General features: G+C 40.0%; 1 protein-coding gene across 2 annotated transcripts in view; it reads left to right on the forward strand.

Annotated features, from left to right (window-relative positions):
- MCF2L2 (MCF.2 cell line derived transforming sequence-like 2) overlaps window positions 1-24,222 on the forward strand; it is a 174,152-nt gene that overhangs the window by 59,775 nt on the left and 90,155 nt on the right. For both annotated transcript variants that reach the window (XM_075761446.1, XM_075761445.1), the window contains exons 5-13: window positions 450-569; window positions 4,393-4,509; window positions 7,670-7,819; window positions 8,845-8,969; window positions 10,529-10,643; window positions 11,320-11,439; window positions 12,697-12,888; window positions 13,704-13,895; window positions 14,267-14,444. In XM_075761446.1, coding sequence (XP_075617561.1) covers window positions 450-569; window positions 4,393-4,509; window positions 7,670-7,819; window positions 8,845-8,969; window positions 10,529-10,643; window positions 11,320-11,439; window positions 12,697-12,888; window positions 13,704-13,895; window positions 14,267-14,444 — 1,309 coding nt within the window. The remainder of the gene's footprint in view (window positions 1-449; window positions 570-4,392; window positions 4,510-7,669; window positions 7,820-8,844; window positions 8,970-10,528; window positions 10,644-11,319; window positions 11,440-12,696; window positions 12,889-13,703; window positions 13,896-14,266; window positions 14,445-24,222) is intronic.

Consider the following 24,222-nt stretch of genomic DNA (forward strand, 5'->3'; position numbering starts at 1 on the left):
CCAGAGTCAGAAAGTAGGTCAGCCTGGGGAAGTCATCTGTGCCACCAGCTTCTATCACCAAGTCCAACATGGGTAGCCAGTTTTGTTGTCTAGTGGCTGCAGCCTAACAAAATGGGAAAATCTGTGGTGTGGTAGTGTAGAGGGGGTTTGGTGTGGTCCAGGTCTGGGGGAGGAGGCACTAATGCAGAAACTTTAGAGCTCTGTGCTAAATCCATGTCAGAAAGCAATGTATGGCTGGGCACTGAAATCCATAGGTCAGTCTTTCTGTTGGCTTTGGAGATTGTGACAGTGGGCATGTGCTGAATGGACCAGCAGATATTATTAGCAGCTGGATGGAGCAAGGTGCAATAAGTCCTACCTGATTTGTCCCCTTTAGGAAACACTTGGCTGAAAATCCCCTTCCTGTAAGGCAGAGCTGTTGTCTTCTAATAGTTCTGTAATTCTTGCAGGGAGCTTTTCCAGGAAACCTGCAGCTGGTGTTTGTCCTGCGACCCTCCCGCTTTATCCAAAGGACAATCGCTGACATTGGCATTAAACTCTATCGAGATGACTTTAAAATGAAGGTACCGGTAAGCATGCTTTTTTTCTTTGTCCCTGTGTTTTCTTTATCTCTCTGTCTGCAGTTCTTAAGTGTCAGCAATTTCTCATAACCCACTAACTGAAATTTGATTGCAAGTGGCAACTGGGGACTCTGATCTGGATCCGTATGGTGTGTATGATAATAATGCCAAAGAGTTAATCACCAGTGGATGCGTCACAGTATTTAATGGACATGTTCCCATGTGGAAGGTCAGTGTAGCTATAAGATGTGACTTGGTTTTTAAGTATTGACATCTTAACTCAGTGGAGCTGTTCCCCTGATGTAGGCAGAGGTAGATCTTCTCACTCCAGTGACTAACATAATTATTTAGGACTACAGACCAGTGAAAGGCTAGGGCTGAATTCTGCACTCTTTTATGAATTATCCATGGGACTGCTGACAACCCGACAGTGCCCCTGTTAAGTGCTTGCGTAGCACTGCCTATTCTTAATGCCTTTTGTGACCTCCATGCCCTTAAGATTCAAAATTTGTTTTTCACTTCTTTTTGTACACACTTGACATGTGCTGTGGGTTGATGAGAATGTGACTTGAAGCAGGTTACCAATCCTGAAAGAGTTTAAGTTTTAGATTATTCTGAGACCTCTTTTGGGAGTTGTTCCTAGCTGCATGTTTGCATGTGATTTCAAAGTGTTTTATAAATAAAGTTGAATGATGGTTATTAATGGCGTTTCATTGTGGAACAGACTTATACAGTGTTCCACAATGACTTTACTGGAGTGATTTCATACGATTGTTTTGGATTTTGCTTGTGGTTTTTTATTGTTTTGCAAAAGACCCATGGCTCTCCTCCAATGAATTCTAGCTCTGTCAATACCTAAGTTTGAAGTTCAGGTGTTTAAGACCCTTTATGCTTCTGCTGAAGTAAGAGACAGCAGCTCAGTTATTGCAATGCATACAGAAAAGGAACCATGAATATTCATGTGGTTATTGTAGATTAGATTAAATTGTAACTTTGTAGTTTGGCAAGGGTGGCTTTTTGGTAATTAAAATGCAAAATTCATCTAAAAATGTATGTTTGATTACAAACCAAAATCTCTTAATTTTATTTTACATTGAAAAATGGATGTTCCTGTATGTAATAAGCCACAATCTGCTACCATAGCAACTGTTGAACCAGCAACTGCAGCCTGGGAAGACACCTTCATAAAGGACTACCATTTTCTAGCAATTCAGCATCTTCTTTTAGGAATTTATTTGGTACCAGAGTTGCATTTCAAATCCAACATGAAACTATCAAAGTTGGAAGGGAGGTTAATTCTAGGCAGGGGTCAAGCGCTGCATGAAGTATTAAATAGTAACTTACCTTTCTTACAGGCAAGAAAATCAAGATATGAGTTTAGTTTGGGGTAGTCTTGGACATTCAAATTTTGAGCCATCTCTGGTATGTCCACAGAATTTTGAGAGAGCAGTTCTGCAAAAACTAAGAGCATGATATGCTTGCTGCTACATCTGCCTGCCTCCTGCCCAGATAGTAGACAGCCTGTCAGATTTATATATAGGCTGTCTACAGATGCTATTGTAAGTTGGTTAGGGTTGTGCTAAAGGTGTCCTATGCTCTCTGGAGTGGTCTTTCAGCTATGTTTGCAGCCCATCCTAAAAAGATCATCTGGGCATGCACCTGTATAGCCCAATTTCAGAATGAGTAGGCTACTGAGAGCAACTTCTATTAGTCCCCATTGAAAATAGCATCCTACATGCCAAGCATGAGAACAGAGCCAGACAGTTCTTGTCCCATGGGAGATATCTTTACTCAAGGAATTAGCTATCAGTACCTATCTTTAATACCAATGTCAGCCTTTAAATTGTTTGCAGGTTTCTTGTTCATGTTGCACATTTGGCACTACGACAATGTTAATGTCATAACTGGGCCATGGATGGCTTGCATATCCTGTCACAACTGTGAGTCAGGGCCAGGACAGGAGTGTTCAAAAAGGACTTCAGGAATATGGTGTGCATTTGTTAAAATCTTTAACAAACAATTCTTTATCTGAGCTATCAGACTGCAAATATGTTCATAAAATAGATTTGCTGGGTTAAATCAACATGGGATTGAGTAGAAGCCAGAAGATCAAACAGGAGCAGGAAATAGAGGCTGAAATAATAAACCAGACACAATAAGGAAATGCAGGATTTATACTGACTTACGAGTGTGGTTAATAAAAGCTCCTATTGGGATAGTTGTTTGGTTAGATATCATTACAGTGTTAATAGGAGCATAGGCAGCAGATTGAGGCAAGCGATTATCCCCCTTTACTTGGCTCTCACTAGATCATATTGAAAATACCCTGTCCAGGTTTTGTTCCCCCAATACAAGTACAACAGAGCCATCAAGAAGGTCAGGGCTTGGAACATGTGCTCTATAAGGATATGCTGGCGGAACTGGGCTTGTCTAGCCTGGAGAAGGGAAGGCTTGGGAGGGTTAATATGACACAACAGCAGCTATCCAGTCCCTCCAAGCAGGTTACTGAGAGCATGCAGCCACGTTGTGCATGCTCTGTAGGACAAGAGATAACTGACATAAAGGGAAACAAGGGCAGTTCTGACTTAATATAAGGAAAAACTTTTTCACCACAGTGATAATCAGGCAGTGGACTAGACTGCCTAAAGAGGTTGTACAGTCTCAATCCTTGGAGGTTTCGAAGACCCAGGTGGATAAAACCCTGAGCAACCTGGTTTGATCTCACAGCTGACCCAGCTTTGAGAAAGAAGTTGGACTAGAGACTTGAGGCTCCTGCCAACCTGAATTATTCTAGAATGATTCTGTAACAAAGATCAGCTAAAAACCTGTTCAGGTTTATTCTCAAGGCTTTTCTTAGAGCACTGTCAGCCTAGAATATACAGTCCTTGCCTCCATACATCTGTGCTCATCTCATTGTCCACAGTGCTTGCAAGTGTACTTACCATGCTCCCTTGGAGCCTGCTAACAGGCATAGCCAGTTATGCTTTCTTTAAACAGCAGAGTGAAGTAATACATTTGACATATATTAAAGTCTAAGGCTTAAAATTTCTAGTCATTTATGCTCAACATCTTGTTTTTCTGTTGCTGAAATCATGGTGTATTTTCTAGCTCTTAAAACAACAAGGCATAATTGAATATGTGTATGTTAGTTGTGTAACCACTTGTGTTGCCAGATTTACAGTGGTAGCCAAAAGGTAATACTGCTTACCTAAAGCTGAATGCAAATCTTTGGTTTTCATTAAGCAGGTCTAGTGGTAAGGAGACTCTTTAAGAAAATGGATTTAGGTTTGTATCTTCTTTCTCTTTCATCATGGTTTAAAATTGAATAATGCTAGTGAACTCAGTAGCCATACAGTGTCAGAAAAATGATGTAACTGAAAGGAAAACCTTCTCAGTGGTATTATTTCAGCGCTTCCCTGGATCAAGTGGTTGGTGTTGCGGAAGCTGTTTAACCTGCTTATCCCTCCATTTCTCTGTAAATAACAGTTATCTAGAAAATATAGAAATTATATGATGGAAGTTTGTGTGAACATTATAAATACCATACTTCTACTCTCGATGCGTATGCAAAATGACTGCATCCTCAGTCTAGTAAAGAGCAAGGTGATGTCAAATTATGGTTAGTTCAAGAACGGCCATGTACATGTTGAGAAGGCAAAATCTAGTGGAGATAACCTGCAGCCATTGCACGAACAAATACATAATGAGAACTTACTGCCTATGGTGGAACTGCAGTTTGGTCATATATGTTTAGGGCAAATCCACACCCTAGGAACAATGATTGAAAGAGCTCATTATTTCTCTCGGTCCATTGTGTTTGGATTTGTTTCAGATCATCATGTTAAATTCTGTCTCTGATCTGCATGGCTATATTGACAAAAGCCAGTTGACCCGGGAGCTGGGAGGAACCCTGGAGTATGGCCACAGTCAGTGGATACATCACCGAACTGTGAGTGGTGGTATTGTTCTTACACATGTCTACATCCAGAATTGTCCAGATGACACATGTAGAGCAACTCTTCAGCTGTATGTCAGCCTACAGAATCTGCTAGGGGTTCATGGAAAGAAGAAATCTGACTCAAATAGAGAAAGGTAAAGTCCCCAAAAGTTTGTAACAGAAGTAGTAATCTGTATCTCACTCTTGACTTGGACTGAAGCCTGACAGTGTCATAGTATTCTTACTCAGTGAAACCCTTTAGCACATTCTTAGCTTTTGAATAATTGAGATTCATAGGCCTTCAACTCGTGGTTGAAGCTGAACATATGCTTTAGCACTTTACTGAATTAAAGGTCAAGATTCTCGCTTTAATGATAAATTATGTCCATTTTTTTAAGAGAAGAAAAATATTCAAGACACTAGATTTCATTTTCCTTTGTTTTCATTCCTGTGCTATGTAAACATGCACTCCAGCTGGGTCTTATTTTGAATAACCAAAGGACAGTTAATAATTGTAGGCAGGCAGAAAGACTTTTTATTCTGTTGCCTTTGAGGAAACTTGTTACGGGTTTGCTTGTTCCCTTTTTGGGTTGGTTAACATGTCTCAGTGGATGTTTCAAAACAATGTAAACAGTTTGTTATGGTGCCTAGAAAAGGTGACCATTTACAAAAAATGGACCCCAAACTCTGGCACATCAGCAAAATATTGTCTCATCCTATCTAAGCAAAACCAGGCAAAGCTGGGTCCTGATCCTGGATTATTAATTCATTTCCCAGACACTGTGTGCAAGGTTTGCATCTCTTTGAGTCTACTTGCAAGATTGATATGTTACAGCTGACATCTAAGTAGTCCCAATGTTTTGCAGTGCTCTGAGCAGCCTGGGGTTTGAGTCTGGTGTTGCTAACCTGCAGGTTAGGTCTAATGCTCGGGAAAAGCTTTTCTGAGGCAGTTTTGCTAAGCTAAATCACTCTTGTTGCTTTCTCTCTATGATTTTCTGTGCTTTACTGTCCGTATAAAATTAAATTTTACTCTTCTTGAGAACCTCCAAATATCTCAGGCTTCTAAATATGCATATACAGAATGTGAATTTTCTCTAACACTGATTTGCCATGTTTATAGCTGTGTTGACTACAGTGAGGTTAGTATTGAGGTAGGTGAACACACTTATGTGTTAAAAATAGGAAACTGTGCTTGCAGGAGAGGTAAGTCTAAAGGAATGAATCATCTATATGAGCTTTCAAACAGCTAAAGGCTTGAAAAAATGAGGAAGGGAAGTAAAAAGAGGCATAAGAAAGGCTGTATTGTTTATTTAATGACAGAGGTTTACATAAAGCATGAATATATAATTTGGTAAAATATGCAAATAGAAGTGAGTCAAGATTTGAAGTGTGTGTGGCTGTAATTGAGATCTTTCAGTTAAATTTGTTTGAAAAACTCTTACCAAGCACAGAGACTTGGAAAAAAAACCCCAAACCCCACAAACATAACTTGGGTATATGAAACAATGTATTGCTCATACACACAGGAGGGGGTTGGGGCAAACATGCTATTCAGTGAAACACTGATAAGCTCAATGGTGTGCGGAAGGAACCTCTGCTGTAGAAGAGGTTGTCATCAGGGAAGTGTCAGCCTCCACGGCACCTTGAAACTGCCTGACTTCCAGTCAGAGCTCCTGTCGTCTTCTGCTTTGCCACTTCTCTTAGTGTTCTCATATCTTGTCCTGCCAGTGGTCAGTTGTTTTTTTTTCTGAAACAACTTTAATCTGTTGCTAAATGGTAGAGACGCAGCAATCTCACTGCATTGTTCTTTGTTTCTGCTTTCTTGAATGGCTTGGAGCCTATGAGATTTCTTGCCCACAGAGTACCTTTTTGGTGGTGGATAGCTCTACCTGTGGTGCAGTCAGAAGTGGGATATTTCAGCCAACTTTAATCCAGTAGTTTCAGTGCTGAGAGCAGCAGGCTACAGCTGCTAAGCACTAAGCCAGAGCATATGTGGGTCTGTACTGCTTATCTTGAAAGCAGGCATGAATTTATCAGAAAAAAGGGAAGAAAGCTATGAACCCTGCTATCATTGCCTCATCTGGGGTGTGTTTCAGGTCACGTATATGGAATGTAAATTCTCTCTGCACCTTTGGAATGATGATCTACCTCCAGTTTGTTTTTCACAGAGCGCACAGCATAATTTTAGCTGTCATAGTTGCAAATGAGGAATTCCCATCATTGCTGGAGAAGAGAATGCAAGATGCAACAACTATGTGGTGTTTGAGCGGGTGTAAGCCCACCCCTAGTGCTGTTGACTGACTCAAACCATTGGGTGCTTTAGATCAAAAAGTCTAAAGAATAGAGAGCTATGCAGGACAACATAGTCCCTAAAGAAACTGAGGCATGATCATGGAAAAAAAAACATCCCATGTGGTTACTTGCTACTAGATACAAAGGCTTCCATCACATCTCACAAGTCTGAGCAGTCCTACTTTGAAAAGGCAGCATTCTTTTTAAGCCTTCCTCACTTCCCCTTTACTAAACCCACAGATTTCTGACTAGTTTTGTGCTGATGCACCCAAGTGATAAGGAAACAGCAATGCTCCAACAAACTTATGCATTTTAACTGTACTTGCAGTAAGTTGTTTTTGTATCTGTGTACTAATCCGAACAGGTGAGAGGGAGTGACTGGCATGTGACTGGTATAGACAGACGGGATGGAGATGCATGTTTTCGGGAGTCGGGAAGACAAATTGCTGCTGAGTGAACAATGGCTGTATAAATGTAAATGTAAAAAGGCTTTGCTCTTGTACTTTTGGAATGTCTTCAACTTAAATAAAGCCTTAATTAAAATTTTAAACACAGCAGAATTTCCCAGCAAGCACAGGCAGAGGATCTGAAGTTCCAGTCCTGGCCTTGAAGCTGATGTCCTCTGTGGTTTCATTGTCTGTTAAGATCTGGGAGTTCCCCGGCTGGTTCATGGAGATGATAATACTTGTAGGTCTGTGAAAAGATTGTTTGTGACACAGGGTTTAATTTGTAACTTCTAGCATATCCACCCCAAAAAGGGCAACATTGCCAGCTTTACAGGCATGCAATACTTGTGGCAGTGTGCCTGAAGGATTAAGCATTGTTAAAGGGCTGTGAGGGTAAATTACCTGTCTGTGACTTCATGCTCTTGCTTTTCCAGGCTATTGAAAACTTTGCAATGACAGTGAAAACAACAGCACAGATGCTACAGACCTTTGGAACAGACCTAGCAGAGACTGAACTACCCAACGATGTGCAGTGCACAGAGGAGCTCCTTTCCGCACACACTGACCACCACAGCAAGCTGAAGGTGAATGCTGTCTCATGACAGCTCCATCAGCATGATTTTTTTTGATTTAACACAATTTTATGCCATCACTTGGGAGTCCATTGTCTGCAAACTACTGGAGAGGAGAGAAACCTGGTTCCAGGAGATCAGTTCCATTCAACTATGGAAAAAAATTGTTTCCAGCTGCAGGAATGATAGAACAGGGAGATGTGACTCCTAGGGTATGAAAGGGTGTGAGGGGATCACATCTGGGATAGCATGGGCTCCTGATGAAGTTCATCAGAAAGGATGAACTCATGGGAGCAGATGTAGAGAACATCTGTGAGGATAATCCAGGACCAGACAGAATGATCTAACTAGATGATGACTGCCCTTTCACTCTAAAAAAAAAAAAAAAAAGTTGGGGCAAGTTTAGCTTTGCAGAGTAAGACTCAGAAGAAAATGTTACTGCTGTCGAACACCTTAGGTTAAACGCAACAGACAAAAAAATACTTAAGCTTTATTAGGACAAGAACAGCTTTATGCAAGAAGTGTACAGTGATTTGGGGATGCCTCAGCCAACATGTTAATGTTTGAGCCTTACTGTCCTTTCCATTGCTCATTTTTCATGCTGGGAAGACACCTTCTTCTGTGGATGACTCCTTGATAGCTGATGTACTATGGCTCAGTGTGTCACAATGTTTCAGGAGATTTCATTAAGCATGCAATGTCTTGGCATGGTCTCTCAGTTCACTGAATGACCTATGGCATGCATTCAGGTGGTGTTAGAATAATTTATTCTGCAAGTTGCCTGGTCAGAAATGCAATCTGCTCATAAGTGTTATACTATTCCTTTTCTCCGAAATATATCTACTATTCAAAATGAATAAATGTAGTCTCTGCATTTCTAGATAAACATACCATCTTTGGTAAGCAGTTATATTTTGTCCCAAGTATCTAATACTACAAAAGAATCCTCCTTTAGCATTATGATCTTGTCCATCTAAGAGATGAGCATTGTTAGAATAAGTACATATGATTTATTTGGCTTGGTTCTTTTCCCTCAGGATGAACTGAAACTAGCTGTGAAGCAGGGGGCCACCCTCCTGACATGCATTAGGGAGCCAGTCACCCGAAGCGCCAACAGCAAACTCAGTCCAGATGAACTGGAAAATGTAGCAACAGTAGAAAGGTCAGTGAAGCTAGATTACCTTGTGCAAGTTGCTAATTTATTCCTAAGAAATGCAAGTGTAATTTAAATGATTTAAATATGTGGTTTATAAATTCCCACTGGTTCAGCTCTTCAGGATTTATTGGACAGGTAATGTGGAGAAGGGAATAGCTTTGAGGAAGGTACTTAATTAAACTCTCAAGGCAAATTCAAACAAGTCCTGAATTTCTTGGTAATTTTTGGTTGGACAACTAACTACCTGGCTGAAGATTTAATGTGGGACTTATTTTCCTCATAACGTATGCATCCTCCAAACTTTTATGCCTGCTTAGAAAGTGGCATCTGAATCCATGTGAGATGAGGGTATGTGTTTGTGTGCCTGTGGAAACACAGGGGGAAGAACAGATGAAGATGATACTCTGAAACATACCCCTTCACAGCTGCGTAGAGAGAAACCTCTATTTCTTCCTACAGTGCTAGTTATTACCATAAAGCTTTTAGTCACCATGTAGAAGTTTCTGCTGTGACATGTGATGCAGTGGAAAGAGAAATGTCATGCTAGTGTTTCAGCGAGTCCGCATTCACTGGGAACAAAGCTGCCAAAAGTAAAGCTGAGCTGATATTTTTCACTGAATACTTTAAAATCCTTTAAACAGTCATCCCAAAGGAATTTGTGAATTCATCTTGAATTCAACAACTAGCTTTGACTAAAAACATGTTTTTCAGGGATAGACTGCAAACAAAACTTTGTATTGGAGAGGAAGAGGAGGGAGCTATTGGTGTTTGCCCCAATAACTTGATGATTCCAGCACTCACTGGGCTTGTAGGAGGTCATGTCTGGTCCCCTCCCTGCCCAAAGAGTGCCGTTCTATTGAAATATAGGGTCTTCAGAGAAGACTTCTGGGGTTTTTCCTGTTTAAACTGTCCTGCTTTGTAATATAATTAATAGATCATTGAGAGACTGTGAGGATGACTCACTAGTCTGGTGTCAGACATTTTAGTCACGATGTATGGCACCTTGATACTAATTTCTTTGTGAATAAATGTTTCATCATTTACACAAAGTGAAACAATGTCCATGGGAGGCATTATGAGCTTCTAATCTATTGTTTTTAATGGACTGGGAAAAATGATTCAGTCCTTGTCTATTTCTGATGGGTGAAGAAAATGAACAAGTTGTAGAGTTCTGCTTTAAGCATTCCTTAAAATAATAATTGCATCATATTCAATCTGCATTAGCCTGGGGTGAATTATCTTTGAAGAATTGGGTGGAAGCTCAGGAGAGACAGTTGCCCTTGGCTTGCCAACGCATGGAAGAGCTCTGCGTTCCTGTTGCGGGTCAGGAGGCAGGACTGCAACTGCCACAGTGGATCCATGCAGTTGTCACTCATCAGTCACATTCCTGCCTGTCCCACTGCAAATTTAATTCCCTTTTGCTTAAGGGAAGGTTTGCACAGAACCTTCTTATGTAGGAGTAGGCTCCCCACCATCTCCCTACTCTGCTTTCTGCCGTCAGTTGGTGTAACTTAAAATAAATGAACTATAGGAAATAAATTCTTTTCATTCTACTTTCTTAACAGGTTGTTGGCCCAGTTGGATGAAACAGAAAAGGCTTTTGATCAATTTTGGACCAAGCATCACCTAAAACTAGAGCAATGCCTGCAGCTTCGACACTTTGAACATGATTTTAGAGAGGTATTTCATTTGTTCATTCTGTCTAGCCTTTTCTGGTAAATAAGGTCAAATTTTACCCATACTTAAGAGTATACTGGGAACCTAAAAAGGAGGTTGGGAGAGAAGCCCTTCCTTATGAAATAGGAAATGGCTATTCAATTATTGACAAATTATTGACAGTTATCACGTCTTACAACATTTGAATAAGGCACAGTGAAGAAAGTGCCAGCCTGCTATGCCAAAATGTGAAACATCAACTTCTTGATTAAATAATTTTGTATTTATATGTGATGTTATTAAATATCATCTCTGTGATGGTAAGTTGCCAATCCCACCAGAGTCAATGGAATACAGTTCAGAAAGCCCAACTGTCAGCCCAGAGGCTGGAGCAATACAGATGTTGGAGTAGTATAGATTCCAGAGTACAGGTCTTCAAAACTGTGTTTGCCTAAATAAATAGTGAGAAGCAGGGCAACTCTTTGAAGAACAGTTGATTGTTGCTTTATTCCTTGGCTTTTCTGTTTTGGAATGAGCTGAAAGACTGAACTTGAGATGCAGATTCTTCTAAAAGATGTAGGTGAATGTTTAGAAGCCATAGGTTTGTTATAATTTTGTAAGTGTCTCATGATGGGATTTTGGGTCAGGATTTTGTTGGGATTTTTATATACATCTATATTTTGTTGTTGTTGTTTTTTAGGTAAAACTGGTGTTGGATAATCTCATGGAAGCACAAGCAGGTTTTGCTGACATTGGAGACAGTGTGACTCGAGTGGAGCACCTCCTAAGAGAACAGAAACAACTGGAAGAGAAAGGACAGGTGTGCACTCAATATGGGATTCTAGCTGCTACTGACATGATCTTCTGGACACTTCTCTGTCACTGTCCTTACATCACACTTGCTCTCTTCTTATGAGTCATTTTAAATTGCAAAACTCAAATCCTAATTTCCAGAAGCCAGGGTTGTTCAGACCCAGTAATTCCAGTTTCTTATTTGGAAAGCTAGAATCCAGTTCAAAAATTGGTATTTCAGACTGGGAAAGGTTAGGTCCATCTTTGGAATCTGAAAAGCTCAAAATCCTTAACAGGTTACCTCAGCCAGAAAACTTTTAAGACCATTCTATTTAGACTCATAGCAGTTACAGGAACACCCATGTCTTCTAATAAACACTTTTCTTTTCCAGACACTTGGACTTTGTAATTCCATCAGTTGGTCAGCTGTGATATACATCACAGTATTATTAGAAAGCATTGAACAAATGAGTAAGTGGAATTGGAGGAGGATGCACATGAACAAATGTGGAAAAGCTGATGATTGTCTTTTTTTTAAGAGTAGGATTAAGATTTAGAAATATTGTCATCTTTGCATAGCTCTTCTGCAGAAGACTAAAGGGATAGAAGTTATGGTAACATACATTCTTCTATTGTCTGCATCCCATGACGTATTGATGTGTGCTCTATTCCCAGCAGCCACTTCTAATTTCGTCCTATTGGACTAAGCTTATGAATTGTACTCAGTTAGTAGGATCTGAAGTTTTCCAAAATAAATCTTGGAATCAAAAATAAACTAAAGCATTATAAACCTGGCAAGTAGTGAGGAAAATTTTTATTATTATTGGGAACTTTGTAGGGGGGAAGAAACCTTCTATAGTGAATGACCTCAGTATGTGAGAAAGAAGGTGACATATGCTCACAGAATCAGTTATCACAGAATAATTAAGGGCGGAAGGGACCTTTGGAGATCATCTTGTTCAATGCCCCTTCTCAAGCAGGGCCACCTGGGGCAGGTTGTCCAGATGACTTTTTAATATCTTCAAGGATGGAGACTCCACAACCTCTCTGGGCAACCTGGTCCAATGCTCGGTCACCCACACAGTAAAAGTGTTTCCTGATGTTCATATGGGGAACCTCTTGTGTTTCAGTGTACTCACTGACAAGAAAGTTGATCTTCATTGTAAATATAAAGACAAGACACATCAGCTAGATCCCAAACCTTTACCTCCAGGCTACGGCAGGGATTATGGAGATGGATTATCTTTATGCATCTTTTAGATTTTTTTTCTCATTAATTTCACAGGAACCTTTGGAGAAGGCCCAGTCTCTAGCTCTCCATGGAGAACAGCTCATCCAAAACAACCATTATGCAGTTGACTCCATTAGACCAAAGTGTGTTGAACTCAGGCGTATTTGCGATGACTTTACCAATGAGACCAAGAAAAAGTATGATATTTTGGGAAAGTCTCTGGAGCTGCATAAGCAGTTAGATAAGGTGAGTGAACCTTCTCAGGAAACAGCCCTGGTAAGGTTCCACTGAAAATGAATGGTTTTATAAGCTCAGGTAATTTGGATTAAGAGAAAAAGTATTTATTCCTTTTTTTCTCTGTTTCATTCAGAAACAGTTACTATAAAAAACAGAATAGTAGCTTCCCATAATTATGGTCTTTAAATGATGAAAAGTAGGAAATAAAACTAAAAAAATTGAGCTAGGCATAAATTTGAAATGAGAACCAAATGTATTTCAGTGCTTAAAAAAAAAAGAACAGTTGACTGACTTGTTCAGTTGTTTTCACTTTCTCTGAGCTAGCTAGAATAGCAAGCTAAATGCTTTGAGAATGTCTGCATGCTATTCCAGCCTCATCTGAAACAGGAATTACCAAAATTTTGTGGCGCAAACCTGCTTTGGAGTATTTTTAACTGAGTTTTGTAGGCCTAAGAAGTTTTGGGGAGTTTTGATGCGATCCAAATACTTGTTTCGGTTCTTGGATAATTGTGACAACACCGAAATGAGGTAGTACAGCTGACATTCAATTTGCAGCAACTACAGTAACTTTTCTCCTTTTTGCTCAGAATATTATGATTTTAGATGTTACTGGACAGTCTAGCCCATGAGAGCCGAACTGAACTTGCTGCTGTTCTACGTATCTAGGTGGGGTGACTTGTGGCCAGGAACTGTTGGGTGAAGTAATATTCATTCCCTTTAGTGACACATTAGGGCAAATCTATATTTCATGGAGTAGAAGCAACACTTCACAGCACGGACTGTCAGTGATGGTGGAGCCCTTCTTGCCCCATTTTTCTTTAAAGGCAAGCCGATGGTGTGAAGCTGGAATCTACCTCTTAGCTTCCCAAGCTGTGGACAAGTGCCAGTCACAAGAGGGAGCTGAAACTGCACTCGTTGAAATTGAGAAGTTCCTGGTAACAGCTAAGGAACACCAGCTCTCCAACCCAAAGGAATTCTACAATCAGTTTGACATGATCCTCACCCTTGAAATAAAGGTAAAACCCCTCAGATGTGCATGAATTTCAAAATTACCAATTGCCTTGTACATTAAAGTGTACTGGGCTATATATTTGAGTCTGCTCAGATACACCCCTCTCCCTACTCCAAAAGGACAGAGATGAGCACTTGGGGCAATAAATCTTACTCGGACAAGTAGCCATGGAACATGTGATTTTCTTCAGAGTAGTGCTAGAAAGACTCCATGAGTCACCACATTCTTCTTGGTGAAAGACGACATGTGTGGACTGGGTTGCATTAAACTGCCATATGATCTTCAGCTCTAGTCTGAGTCTGGGTAATAGAAGTCCTTCCTTAACTTGTTGTCCAGCACTAGCAACCATCTGTTGTTTACATTTTCTTTGCCTAGGCCAATGCCCAAAGAATTCTACAAAAACTAGAAGATGTACAGGAAATGTTTGACAAGAGGCAAGTAAGTCTGAAGAAGCTGGCAGCGAAACAGACCCGGCCAGTACAACCTGTTGCCCCACATCCTGAATCTTCTCCAAAGCGAGCATCACCAAAGATTACCAGACCAGCAGGTGTAGGTAGGCCGTGAACAACTGCTTTCAGATATACACCAATGTTTTGTCCCACATAGTCACATTTAATTTTGGTTATCAGAATGAACATCAAATACAAGTTTTCAGTGTCAGCCTTGTAGGCCCAGCTATTAAAAAAGAACATGAAATATCTGTCACTGCAAACATACAAACAAGGGTGAATAAAAAAAAAAAAAATTGGGCTTCTCTTCCTATGTCTAATCTATAGGGTACATTTCTATACTGTTTCTCAGTATGTCTTACGTTGTTAATTCTTGAAAACCTAAACCAGGCTAATCACTGTGGAAGCATACAAGGTAAGTGTGAGAGCCTCTTTTACATTGCATGTGCTATAAAGTGAATATTTGGCTTTAAAGGGTCACAATCCCTCAAGTTTCAGTCAGATACTTGCAAAGGTTAAAGGTTCCTTAGTAACACTGACTCATTTGTGCAATTTTTGCTTTTTCTCCTCTATGTAACTGTTTATTCACTTTCTAGGGTCATCCTCTACTAACTGTAACAGTTGAACATTGCTTGTGTTTGGAATTTACTAAAATTTCCTAATTTGAGGTTAGCATGTGCCTTTAACCAAGATAGCTTTTTTCTGCAAAAAAGAACATGATTTAAGCTAATTTGAAACAGTCTAACTTGGAAACCAACTACCCTGCACTTGGTGGCAGGAAGAGGTTGTCTCTTTTTAGCAGAGATGGTTAAATTAAAAACTGGAACCTTAGGGCTTTTTAAAAGGGGAACCTTTAGCAAAAAGCCTTAAACCCTAATCTGCATGAAGAGCATGCAATAAATTTTGCTTTCTCAACAGGTAGATTAGGATGGCTGGCAGCCTGACTATTTGGCTTTCTAGGCATACTATCACAAGGTCACACAAGTGTCCCTGCTCTCCTCTGCTCCCCAACACTCTTCCTTTCTCCCCAAGGAAGATCATCACCTTCTTCCAGTCACTGTGTCGGTTTGACATCTGTACTTTTCCCTTGCCAAGCCATGCTAGCTGTGTTCTTAACATTCAGTTGCTACCTCAAGTTTCAGCTTTGCTATTGGCTTAAGACAAGCTGAGACCCCAATGCCTTTGAGGCTCTTCTCTGCCACGCACTGCTGCTGGAGGCAGCAATATGTTCCCCTCTTGCACTGTTGTTAGCAGTCAATAAGCTGTATGAGTTGTGGTTTACCTTGAAAACTCTATGAACTGACTACAAAAATGTAGTAGTTGGTTTTCCATTGCATGAGTTAGAACAATGTAGGCAGCTCTGGAGGTCTGCTCCAAGCAACCCTAACTTTAAAGTGGATCAGATTAACTACGTGGCCACTAGTGCTGAAGCAAAGGAAATTAAAAAAAAATGGAGCTATGGGGTCAGTAGGTCAGAGCTACTTAGTCCTTCATAGCGGTAGTACAGTTTTAGAATGGCTTCCACTTATTGTGAAACTGCATCTTCAGGCTAAAAGCTAGTCTTGTGTTTTGATCATGCATGCAGTCTCCGTGTTTGTGCTTCTTGAACTTCTTTCTTGTAATTTTGGAGCACTTGCAGATTTTTTTAATTAAACTTTTGGTATAGATAGAACCTTAAAAAATAGTCATTAGTATGTAAATGACAATTCTTTAAGTTTTGATTCTTGTTCATACGGCCAATCCAATGTTATCAGCTCTTTCACAGAAAATCATGAGATAGTCCCTTGCTCTGACCCTTGCGTGTCAGTTCAGTGCTATACAACACAGTACAGGATAACTGCATGACAAGGATTAGCCTCCGATGTTCTGTTGCAAATTAATAGGTAGATGAAACTTATTTTAAAATGTTACTCTGGTTTTCTCTGAGGAGATGCGAAGAGCAACCCAGTCCTGTTCAGACATTGATAAGTAGACTATAGTATCTCATTCAGATTCTTTGTGCCTGAAGATGATTGACTTAGAGTACCTCTGTACAAAGACACAGAGGTCCCTGACTATCTACAGCTTACCCTCAGGCTCAAACCCAGTTACTTTAACTGCCATGAACAGTACACTTATATTTATGTATACTGTGTAATGGCCTCCTTTTTTGTAGTGGACAATTGGATAATACCCAGAGTTACACTTTGAATTTCCTGGGTGCCTTTTCCCTCAGAATGCCAAAGCACTTGGCAAGTACTGGTAAGTATTTTAACTTCAGAAAGAAAACTGAAACACAGATAAACTGATTCATCCAGAGGTTTCACAGTCTGAGTCTGAAATGTGGCTGAGAATAGAAACAGGGCCACTCAGTCCTATTCCAAGCCTTGAAAATGAGGCTGTGAAATTCTGTTCTTGAAGCTACCCTCTTTTGGACTTTCCTCTGTGCCCTTTCTTCACACTCACAGGGTCAATGCAGAATCAGCGTTTATTTATGGGGAGAATTTATTGAGCACCATCTTGGAAAAATGAAAGAGGCTAAGAGCACCTTCTTGTAACAGATATTGTAATTCATTGTAACTTGCTGCCCAGGACATAGCAGAATATTTCTAAAAGCTTACAAAATAGAATATGACAACAGGAAAATACCATGTTCCTAGGCTGTGCAAATACAAAGCTAGGGAAAGGCAAGAAAATGTGGTAAACAGAAATAGAAGACCAGAAAGGCAGGCTTTTGTCCCCGGCAGCGTATGTAACAATACCATAGCAGCATTGCAATGGTTGTCTGTGAAAGGGAAAAAAGTTGCATTTGTTCCAGAATAGGTTTTGTTTTGTTTTTACTTGCTGACTCTCCATTTTCCTAACAAGGAGTAGCAGGGAACACTCAATCCAATTCAGGGTGCTAATGGAAAAAATCTTAATAGATATGAAGGCTCAGGCATTAAATACTCCATTATTGTAACAGTGAGGCTCTTGTCATTTACATGGACGCATCAGTTCTGCCTGTATGCACATATGAGAGAACGGGCAGATTTCTATCAGGGAAATGACTGTGATGGTTTTTTATGTCTCCGCCCTTGTGGTCTCTGGTGAGTCTTGGCAAAGACTTAGCTTAGTGAAGATCCAGAAAGGCAGCTCAGAGCTGCACTGTAAACTCTCCCTCACCCAATGCTTTTCTATGGGTCTGGAAATTCTGGAGCAAAATTTTAAATTAATCCCATTTTTGCTTGAAGCTTTTGGTTTCACAAATGAACTTGTAAATTTTGCAGGGACAGGCCTGTTCAACATTGGAAAAACTAGTACTAGAATTATCATGATGCTCAAAAGTCTATGCCAGCTGGACTTGGTGCATATTTTAGCTGTGGGAATCTGCTAAAATATTATTTGCAGATTAACCCAGAAAAGGCAGAAAACTCTTTGCTGACCCTTTTATAATAAATACCTTGAAAATCTTTAAGTAGTATATATGACACCTTATTTCAAGGAGAACTCTTTACTCCCAATGGAAGCTGCTTGAATATTGCTGATGGCTAAACTTGTCCCTGTATGTGTTGGGAGGAAAGAGGTGACACTTGATGGGGAAATTCTTTTGCTCTAGTTTACTTCTGAGGGCATAATTTTGATGATTTGACTACATATTTGTGGACTGTGTTTCTGTACAAAACTCCTTAGCTGGAATGAATTGGGATAGGTCCATAGAGTTAAACCATACAGGCTAGCATTGCCTGCAGGCTTGTCTGGCACAGCAGGATAAGCCACAGAGCCGTAAAGGGTAATATAAGCTATTAGGGATGATTGTAGTTAGCATTTCTCTATTTTCATTTGCTTTGAATTCTCCCAAACTCTAACTCTTTGAAATAAAACTTTCCCAAAGGCTATCTTCTTCAGCCTGACACTTTCTTGGAAAACTTCAGTAAAAAAATAGTTTGGCCATCTCAGTGAACAAGGCTAAGAAAATTGTCTTGTTTTAGTTACCTTTGTGGCAAGAGTTGGAATGTGGCAGTGCAAAATAGTTTTGTCCCTTCCTAAAGTGTCCAGATTTGGCAGAATTATAAGCACTTGTAAGGAAGGGGGAATCTCATATGCATTCATTATGTATGAACTTGCTACAGCTTGGCTCTTATAGTCTAATTTCCTTTGCTGTCAGCAAAAATCTTTGGAACCCAGAGACAAAATGTTTCTTATCTCCTGCACTGTTTGTTTCCTGACAGTATGATCTTGCAGCAGCTTAAGTCCTCCTTAATGCCAGGCTGTCACAGCCTCCCTTTTCCCTCTCCTTTTTGCCCAGCACAGCAATGTGTTTGTGACTCTGCATTCCCTTGGTACGTATGGCCACGTAACTACTGGGAATAAAGGAGGGAACTGAAAACTGTCAGTGTGTGTGAGGGTGGTTTTGTTTTGTCTGGTTCAGCTCCTCATCATCCAGTTCCATGATCAGCAGTGCTGACAAAAAAGGAGACAGAAGTGTGGGGCCAGAGGCTGGGAGGAAAGGGAGAACTGTACCAGACCCAGATCAGATGGATTTTGATTGTTCTGGAGACACCCCTGAAACTGTGACTGCTTACTGCTGTTTTTCACTCCTGCTGATGTGGAATAAGAGAAGCAGGCGCTGTAGGTTAAAGGCATCGACCCTGTTAAAAATCCATGTGGGTGTTAATGTGATTCAACTTAGTGCAATTTTGGTAGTTTATTTTTTTAATAACTTGTGAACTACTTAAAGAAATCTACCTTGAAAGAGCAGTGAAAAGACTGAAATCAGAATTAGTGGGCAAGGTACGTGCTCTGGAACATGTGAAGTGGCATATAATACTCAGTAACCTGAAAATTCAGTTCTAAAAATGTCAAGTTGGTCTCCCAAAGTAGTGTATTCTCTCTTGATCTTTATCTATGGAACTTGGAGATCTTAGTATGGTTGGTAACAGCCTGTTACCTCCGAGAAGTGTTGTGAAAACAGCACTTGAATTGTAAAAATGACTATTAGAAAAAAAGATAATTATCAAAGCAGGGATTGAAATAACACATGGATAGTAAGGCTCTCCCCCCCCCGCCCCCCCGAGAAATACAGATGAATCAAAATAGTGAATAGCTGCTTATGTATTAAGTGGGTTTGATTCCATGCACTGAACGAGGCAAGGATTCTTAGAGGGGGGTGCACCAAGGTCCTTAGCAGCAAAGGGGCAAAACTTGGGTTGCACATGTAGCTTTGCTTCTGGCATCTCCTGTCTTCTAAATGGTATAAAATATTGACCTAGGGATTTCTTTGTGTGCAACATAAATGTGAAATACAGGAGTAGAAATGTCAGTTTCTGTGAGCTCATTAAGCAGATAAACATGTTTACCAGCACAGTGCACATACATACAAAATCCATTACTTGCCCTATAAGCATCTTAGAAAGCCAACTTGGAAGGTGAAATTCATATGGGGGAACACAGCTGGAGCCTTTTCAGTTCTTTAATAAAATTTAAACTGGTTCCATCTCAGTTAAATGTGTGTGACTGGTTGTTGGATCCATTCCAGGGTTCCTTGCAATAACTAATGTGTAACAGTCATAACTAGTAACATCTGGAGAAAGGATAAAAGAAGAATGTCTTGCCAGAGTCTGAGGATGTGTGCAGGAGGAGTGAGGCTGTAGAGAGATTAGCTGACTCAGAAAAGATGGTGCATGTGATTTTCATTAATGGTTTTTGGAAATCAGTAGTTTCTATAGTTGAAGATATTTCTATAAATGAAGTAGAGAAGAAGATGCTTTCAGTTTTGCAGCTGTAGGGCTGCTATTGTACTTGCCCGAGTCTGAGGAAACAGTAATGTGTCTCCTTGTAGAATAATATTTGACATAGAGGGGCCTCACTCTATGCTGCTTATATGGGCAGATTTTCAGGAGGCTTGACAGCAATTGTGCAAGAGCAAAGCAGTATAGATTATATTTCCTAAGAATGGAAATGATGGTATTAAGTCATTAAATGATAAACCTTAGATGCTCTGGTGTTTCTTTAGCTGCCTTAGCATGCTGTTTTGTTATCACCAGCATTCAAAAATGCTATTAAGTTGTTAATTATCTTCAAATTCATGTTCCTGTGGGACAGCATGAGCTGTAAGCCCCAATAAACAGTTTAGCAGACTAGTTGTTTCCATGCCTGTTCTTGCCAAAGTCCTTTGGCAAGAACAGAATCAAAGGACTTTGATTCTGTTGTAGGTGATTAGTGAGAATGCACAAACTGTCCCCCAGAAAACAGATGTGGAAGCATGTGATTGGGAAATTCACATAAGACTTGAATGTAAAGCATGGTACTTATTTGAGGGGGGACTTTGAATGTCTTGCAAGCACTGAGTATGTATCATAACCCTTGACTACAGTGTCAGTCTCTCTTACTAGCTAATGAGTTACACTTACTGTAGCAGGAGTAAATTTGAGGCCAGTTACCCAGATAAACTAATCCAGCTGTCCCTGAGCACCTGGGAGTGGCACACAGTCCCCTTTGTACCTCCTTGTGTGCTGTAGCTGAACTCCTGAGAGCAGGTGCCTGTACCCTGTCATGCAGGAGCAATGGATGAAACCTCAGCCTTTCCTCGCACGCAGCACAGCAAGTTGTCCTCACTGAATTTATTTCAGTCACAGAGCTAGTAGAGAGACTGCAAAATCTATGTACAGCTTTAGGGACAGTACAGCCCACGTTCCTACTTGCTGTAGGCTAGGTAATAAAACAGTAATTCCATGTTTATCACGGAACTTGTTCATAAAACACTAAGCAGTGCCCATGCCCCATAGGAGAAGCACAGTGGTGCTCCAGATGAATGCAAATGATAGTAACAAACCCTGCTTTACGGTAAATATGCTTGCAATAAAAAGTTTTACCTCTGCATACACTGCCCTTAAAGCAAATATTGTTAAAAAGCAGCATCAAGCAATTTATAATATTATGGGGTTTAAAATGAAATCTTCCTTACTTATTATCCAGGGGAGTACTGTGTCATCTTATTGTTTCAATCACCTTGAAACCATGCAGACCTTAGATTGTTTATAGTTACAGTTTTCCTTTGTTCCTCTGCCTTTGTTCTTTCAGTAGGCAGCTGAACACTTCCTCAGCAGTATGGTAATGACCTTCAAATGGCCAACTGTACTGAATTTAAGGGAGTTTCCCTTATAAAATATTTCCAGTTCCAGAGTAATTAGTGCAGTAATAGACAGGTATTTGGGTTGTTTCTAATTGACTCCAGAAACTACTTAAATGTAGTGACATGCAGCAGTCTCTGAATATGGGCCAGTCAATAACTCACTCAATACTCTGGAGCATAACTGAAAACAGATTGCTTCCCATTTTCAATTAATTTCTGGGTCAAATGGGAAGGGGAAAGTTTGCTGTGTCAATCTGAATCAAATTCACCCTTGGAATACATACAGTTGGATTCCTGAATCTGCTGCCTCCTTTCTGAAATGTGTCATACTGATGAAGCCAAGACTAAGCTCATAAAGCAACCTGAGTAATTTGCTGCTGGATGAAGGAGCATCTGCACTTGGGTGTTCTGTAAATGCCTCATCTTTCACTACAACTGTCCAGTGCTCCTTTTCCTGGATTGCCTGGACCTGTCTGCGTTTGCAAGTTGTGATCCAGACATCAAAGTCATAACTGAGTTTCCTGTTTTCTGCTGACTGACTGCTTTCAGCCAGGATTTTCACACTAGTATCAACCCTCCCTTCCAGCTAGAAAGTGTTCTGTTTAATGAAGAGGTCAAACAACTTTGTATTGCTGACTGCTGCTCTAAGCAAAAGGTCTCATGGTTCCTAAAGTTATTTCCTTTGCTTCCATTCCTGTTAATAACACATCCAGTATATATAAAACTTGGGAATTAGCTTTGTAGAGCAATCCAGTGGGCTGAACTGAGATTTAGCTAGGGTAACTGGACATTGGCAGCATAGCTGGGGTATTCAGGAGTGCCTGGTATGTAGGGAAGGGTATGAAACAATGTCTTGGTTTAATCACAAATTTTGTGATCAAGTCTTAATGCTGATTTTTAAAGGTACAAATAGGATATAGTTGGGAGAAGCTCTAGGAGATGATACTGTTCAGTATGATAGGTACAATCACAGCATGTATCTTGACAAGATCACAGTAGGTGAGAATCTAAGGCTCAACAGAATCTTCAGGATGCATTAATATGGAAAAGAGTGAATTTGCTGATGCTTATAACCACTTTACTCAGGGATCCATGGGAAAAAACATACAAGGGCTAATTTGGAAATTTATCAAATAGTTGATGAAGGTTGGTATTCTAGAAATCACCCTCCCTGAAGGTTAGATAGGTATGAACAACCTTGACCATAAGTACAACCACCTTATATTTGCTTTGTTTTTTCCCTTGGTTTCAAAATGTTAGTACACCACTTCTTGGGTGAAATAACAATACCTCTAAGAGAACAATTACTACTTCATGGAAAGCTTTCTTGGGGACAGGGAAAAATGCAGCTGTTGAAAGTACTGCTCAAAATCAAAACAAATTGCCTGCTGTATCATCTGAAAGGGAGTGATGGAAGAACTAAATGGAGTCAACACTTGCATTTCAGCTCATTTCTGGGAACTGTAAGACTTTTCTAATGGCCAGTTGTAGCTGCTGGTGGGTGCCAGACTGTGCTGTTAGAGTTTCTTCAATGCAATATGGACTCATTGGGAGGAATAATAGATGTGAAATGGATACTGCCAAGTCTTCATGTCAGTCCCCAGGGGATAAAAACAGGAATACTTGAGTTAGAGAGAAGCTGCTTTAATTAATTCTCTTTCCAGCTGCATGATAAAGCAGTTGAAAAGACACAGGGTAGGAGAAATGTCAGCTAGTTATTATTGTCTATGACAGATACGTTGTTTTTTTTAACTGCATATAATTTGGGTTGTTTCTATGCTGCCTTTTTTTTTACTACATTAAAAGGAGTTAACAAGGGCATTTGAAAATTTGTTAATGTCCTCCTTCTTCAATGTCTGCACCTTATCACATCCCTCAACTTCTCCTACAGAAGAAAGTTATTTGTGACAACCAACATTAACCTTGGTGAAACCATCTTAAACAGAACATTAGTGGATGCATTGGAAAACAGCAACTTTTCAAAAAAATAAAAGTTCTTGTTCAATTAGAAAGTTTCCCCAGAATAAAACTGAAAAGGACCTAATAATCTCAGAATTGCAACAATTTTATTCTTTGTTGCCTGACCCAGATTCTTTCATCATTTCATCTGGTATTCATATTTGATTTTACCATAACATGGATGGCTGCTGTATCAATTCAGCAACTAAGAAAAAGGAGATCACTGTTTGCCCTGTACTTATATAACATGCACTATGAACTCATTATCATTTAAAACAGATACAAACTGTAATGGAGAGGGGATTTTGTATTCAAGCCAAATGTATGATTCCCCTTCTCAGTTCATTCTAAACTCTTTCTCTGGATAGTAGTCTCAGGGTAAGCCGTTAAGTTGTTAAGGATGATTTTCTAGTAGCATTGAACAGCTCACAGTTAACTGTAGTTTACAGAGCCTGCCAGGCCCAACAAACCTGACACAGAGCATTCTGAAATCATTTCCTCAGCTTCACTGTCATTACATGGTCACAGTGACTTATTGAACACCCATATGAACAAGTCTCAAAAGAGTAAATCACATGGTAAAACCTTACAGGCAACAATCCTTTATTATCCAACATTAGCAAAGCACTACCAGAACCAAAATTTCTTTTCTTTGGGAACCCACAAAAGGAACAGCACCTGAGCTCAACACCTATGCAAATGAAGATTACCCAAGTGTTGATACAGCTGGCTAACATTTACCTCAGCTACTCTAAAGGTGGTTGCCAGGGAGGAAACCAAACCAAAGTAGTCATTACAGCCTGGAGCTCTAGGTGCCAATTTGAGGCAGT

This window comes from Balearica regulorum, chromosome 9 (assembly GCF_011004875.1).
Source record: "Balearica regulorum gibbericeps isolate bBalReg1 chromosome 9, bBalReg1.pri, whole genome shotgun sequence".
Taxonomy (NCBI): domain Eukaryota; kingdom Metazoa; phylum Chordata; class Aves; order Gruiformes; family Gruidae; genus Balearica; species Balearica regulorum.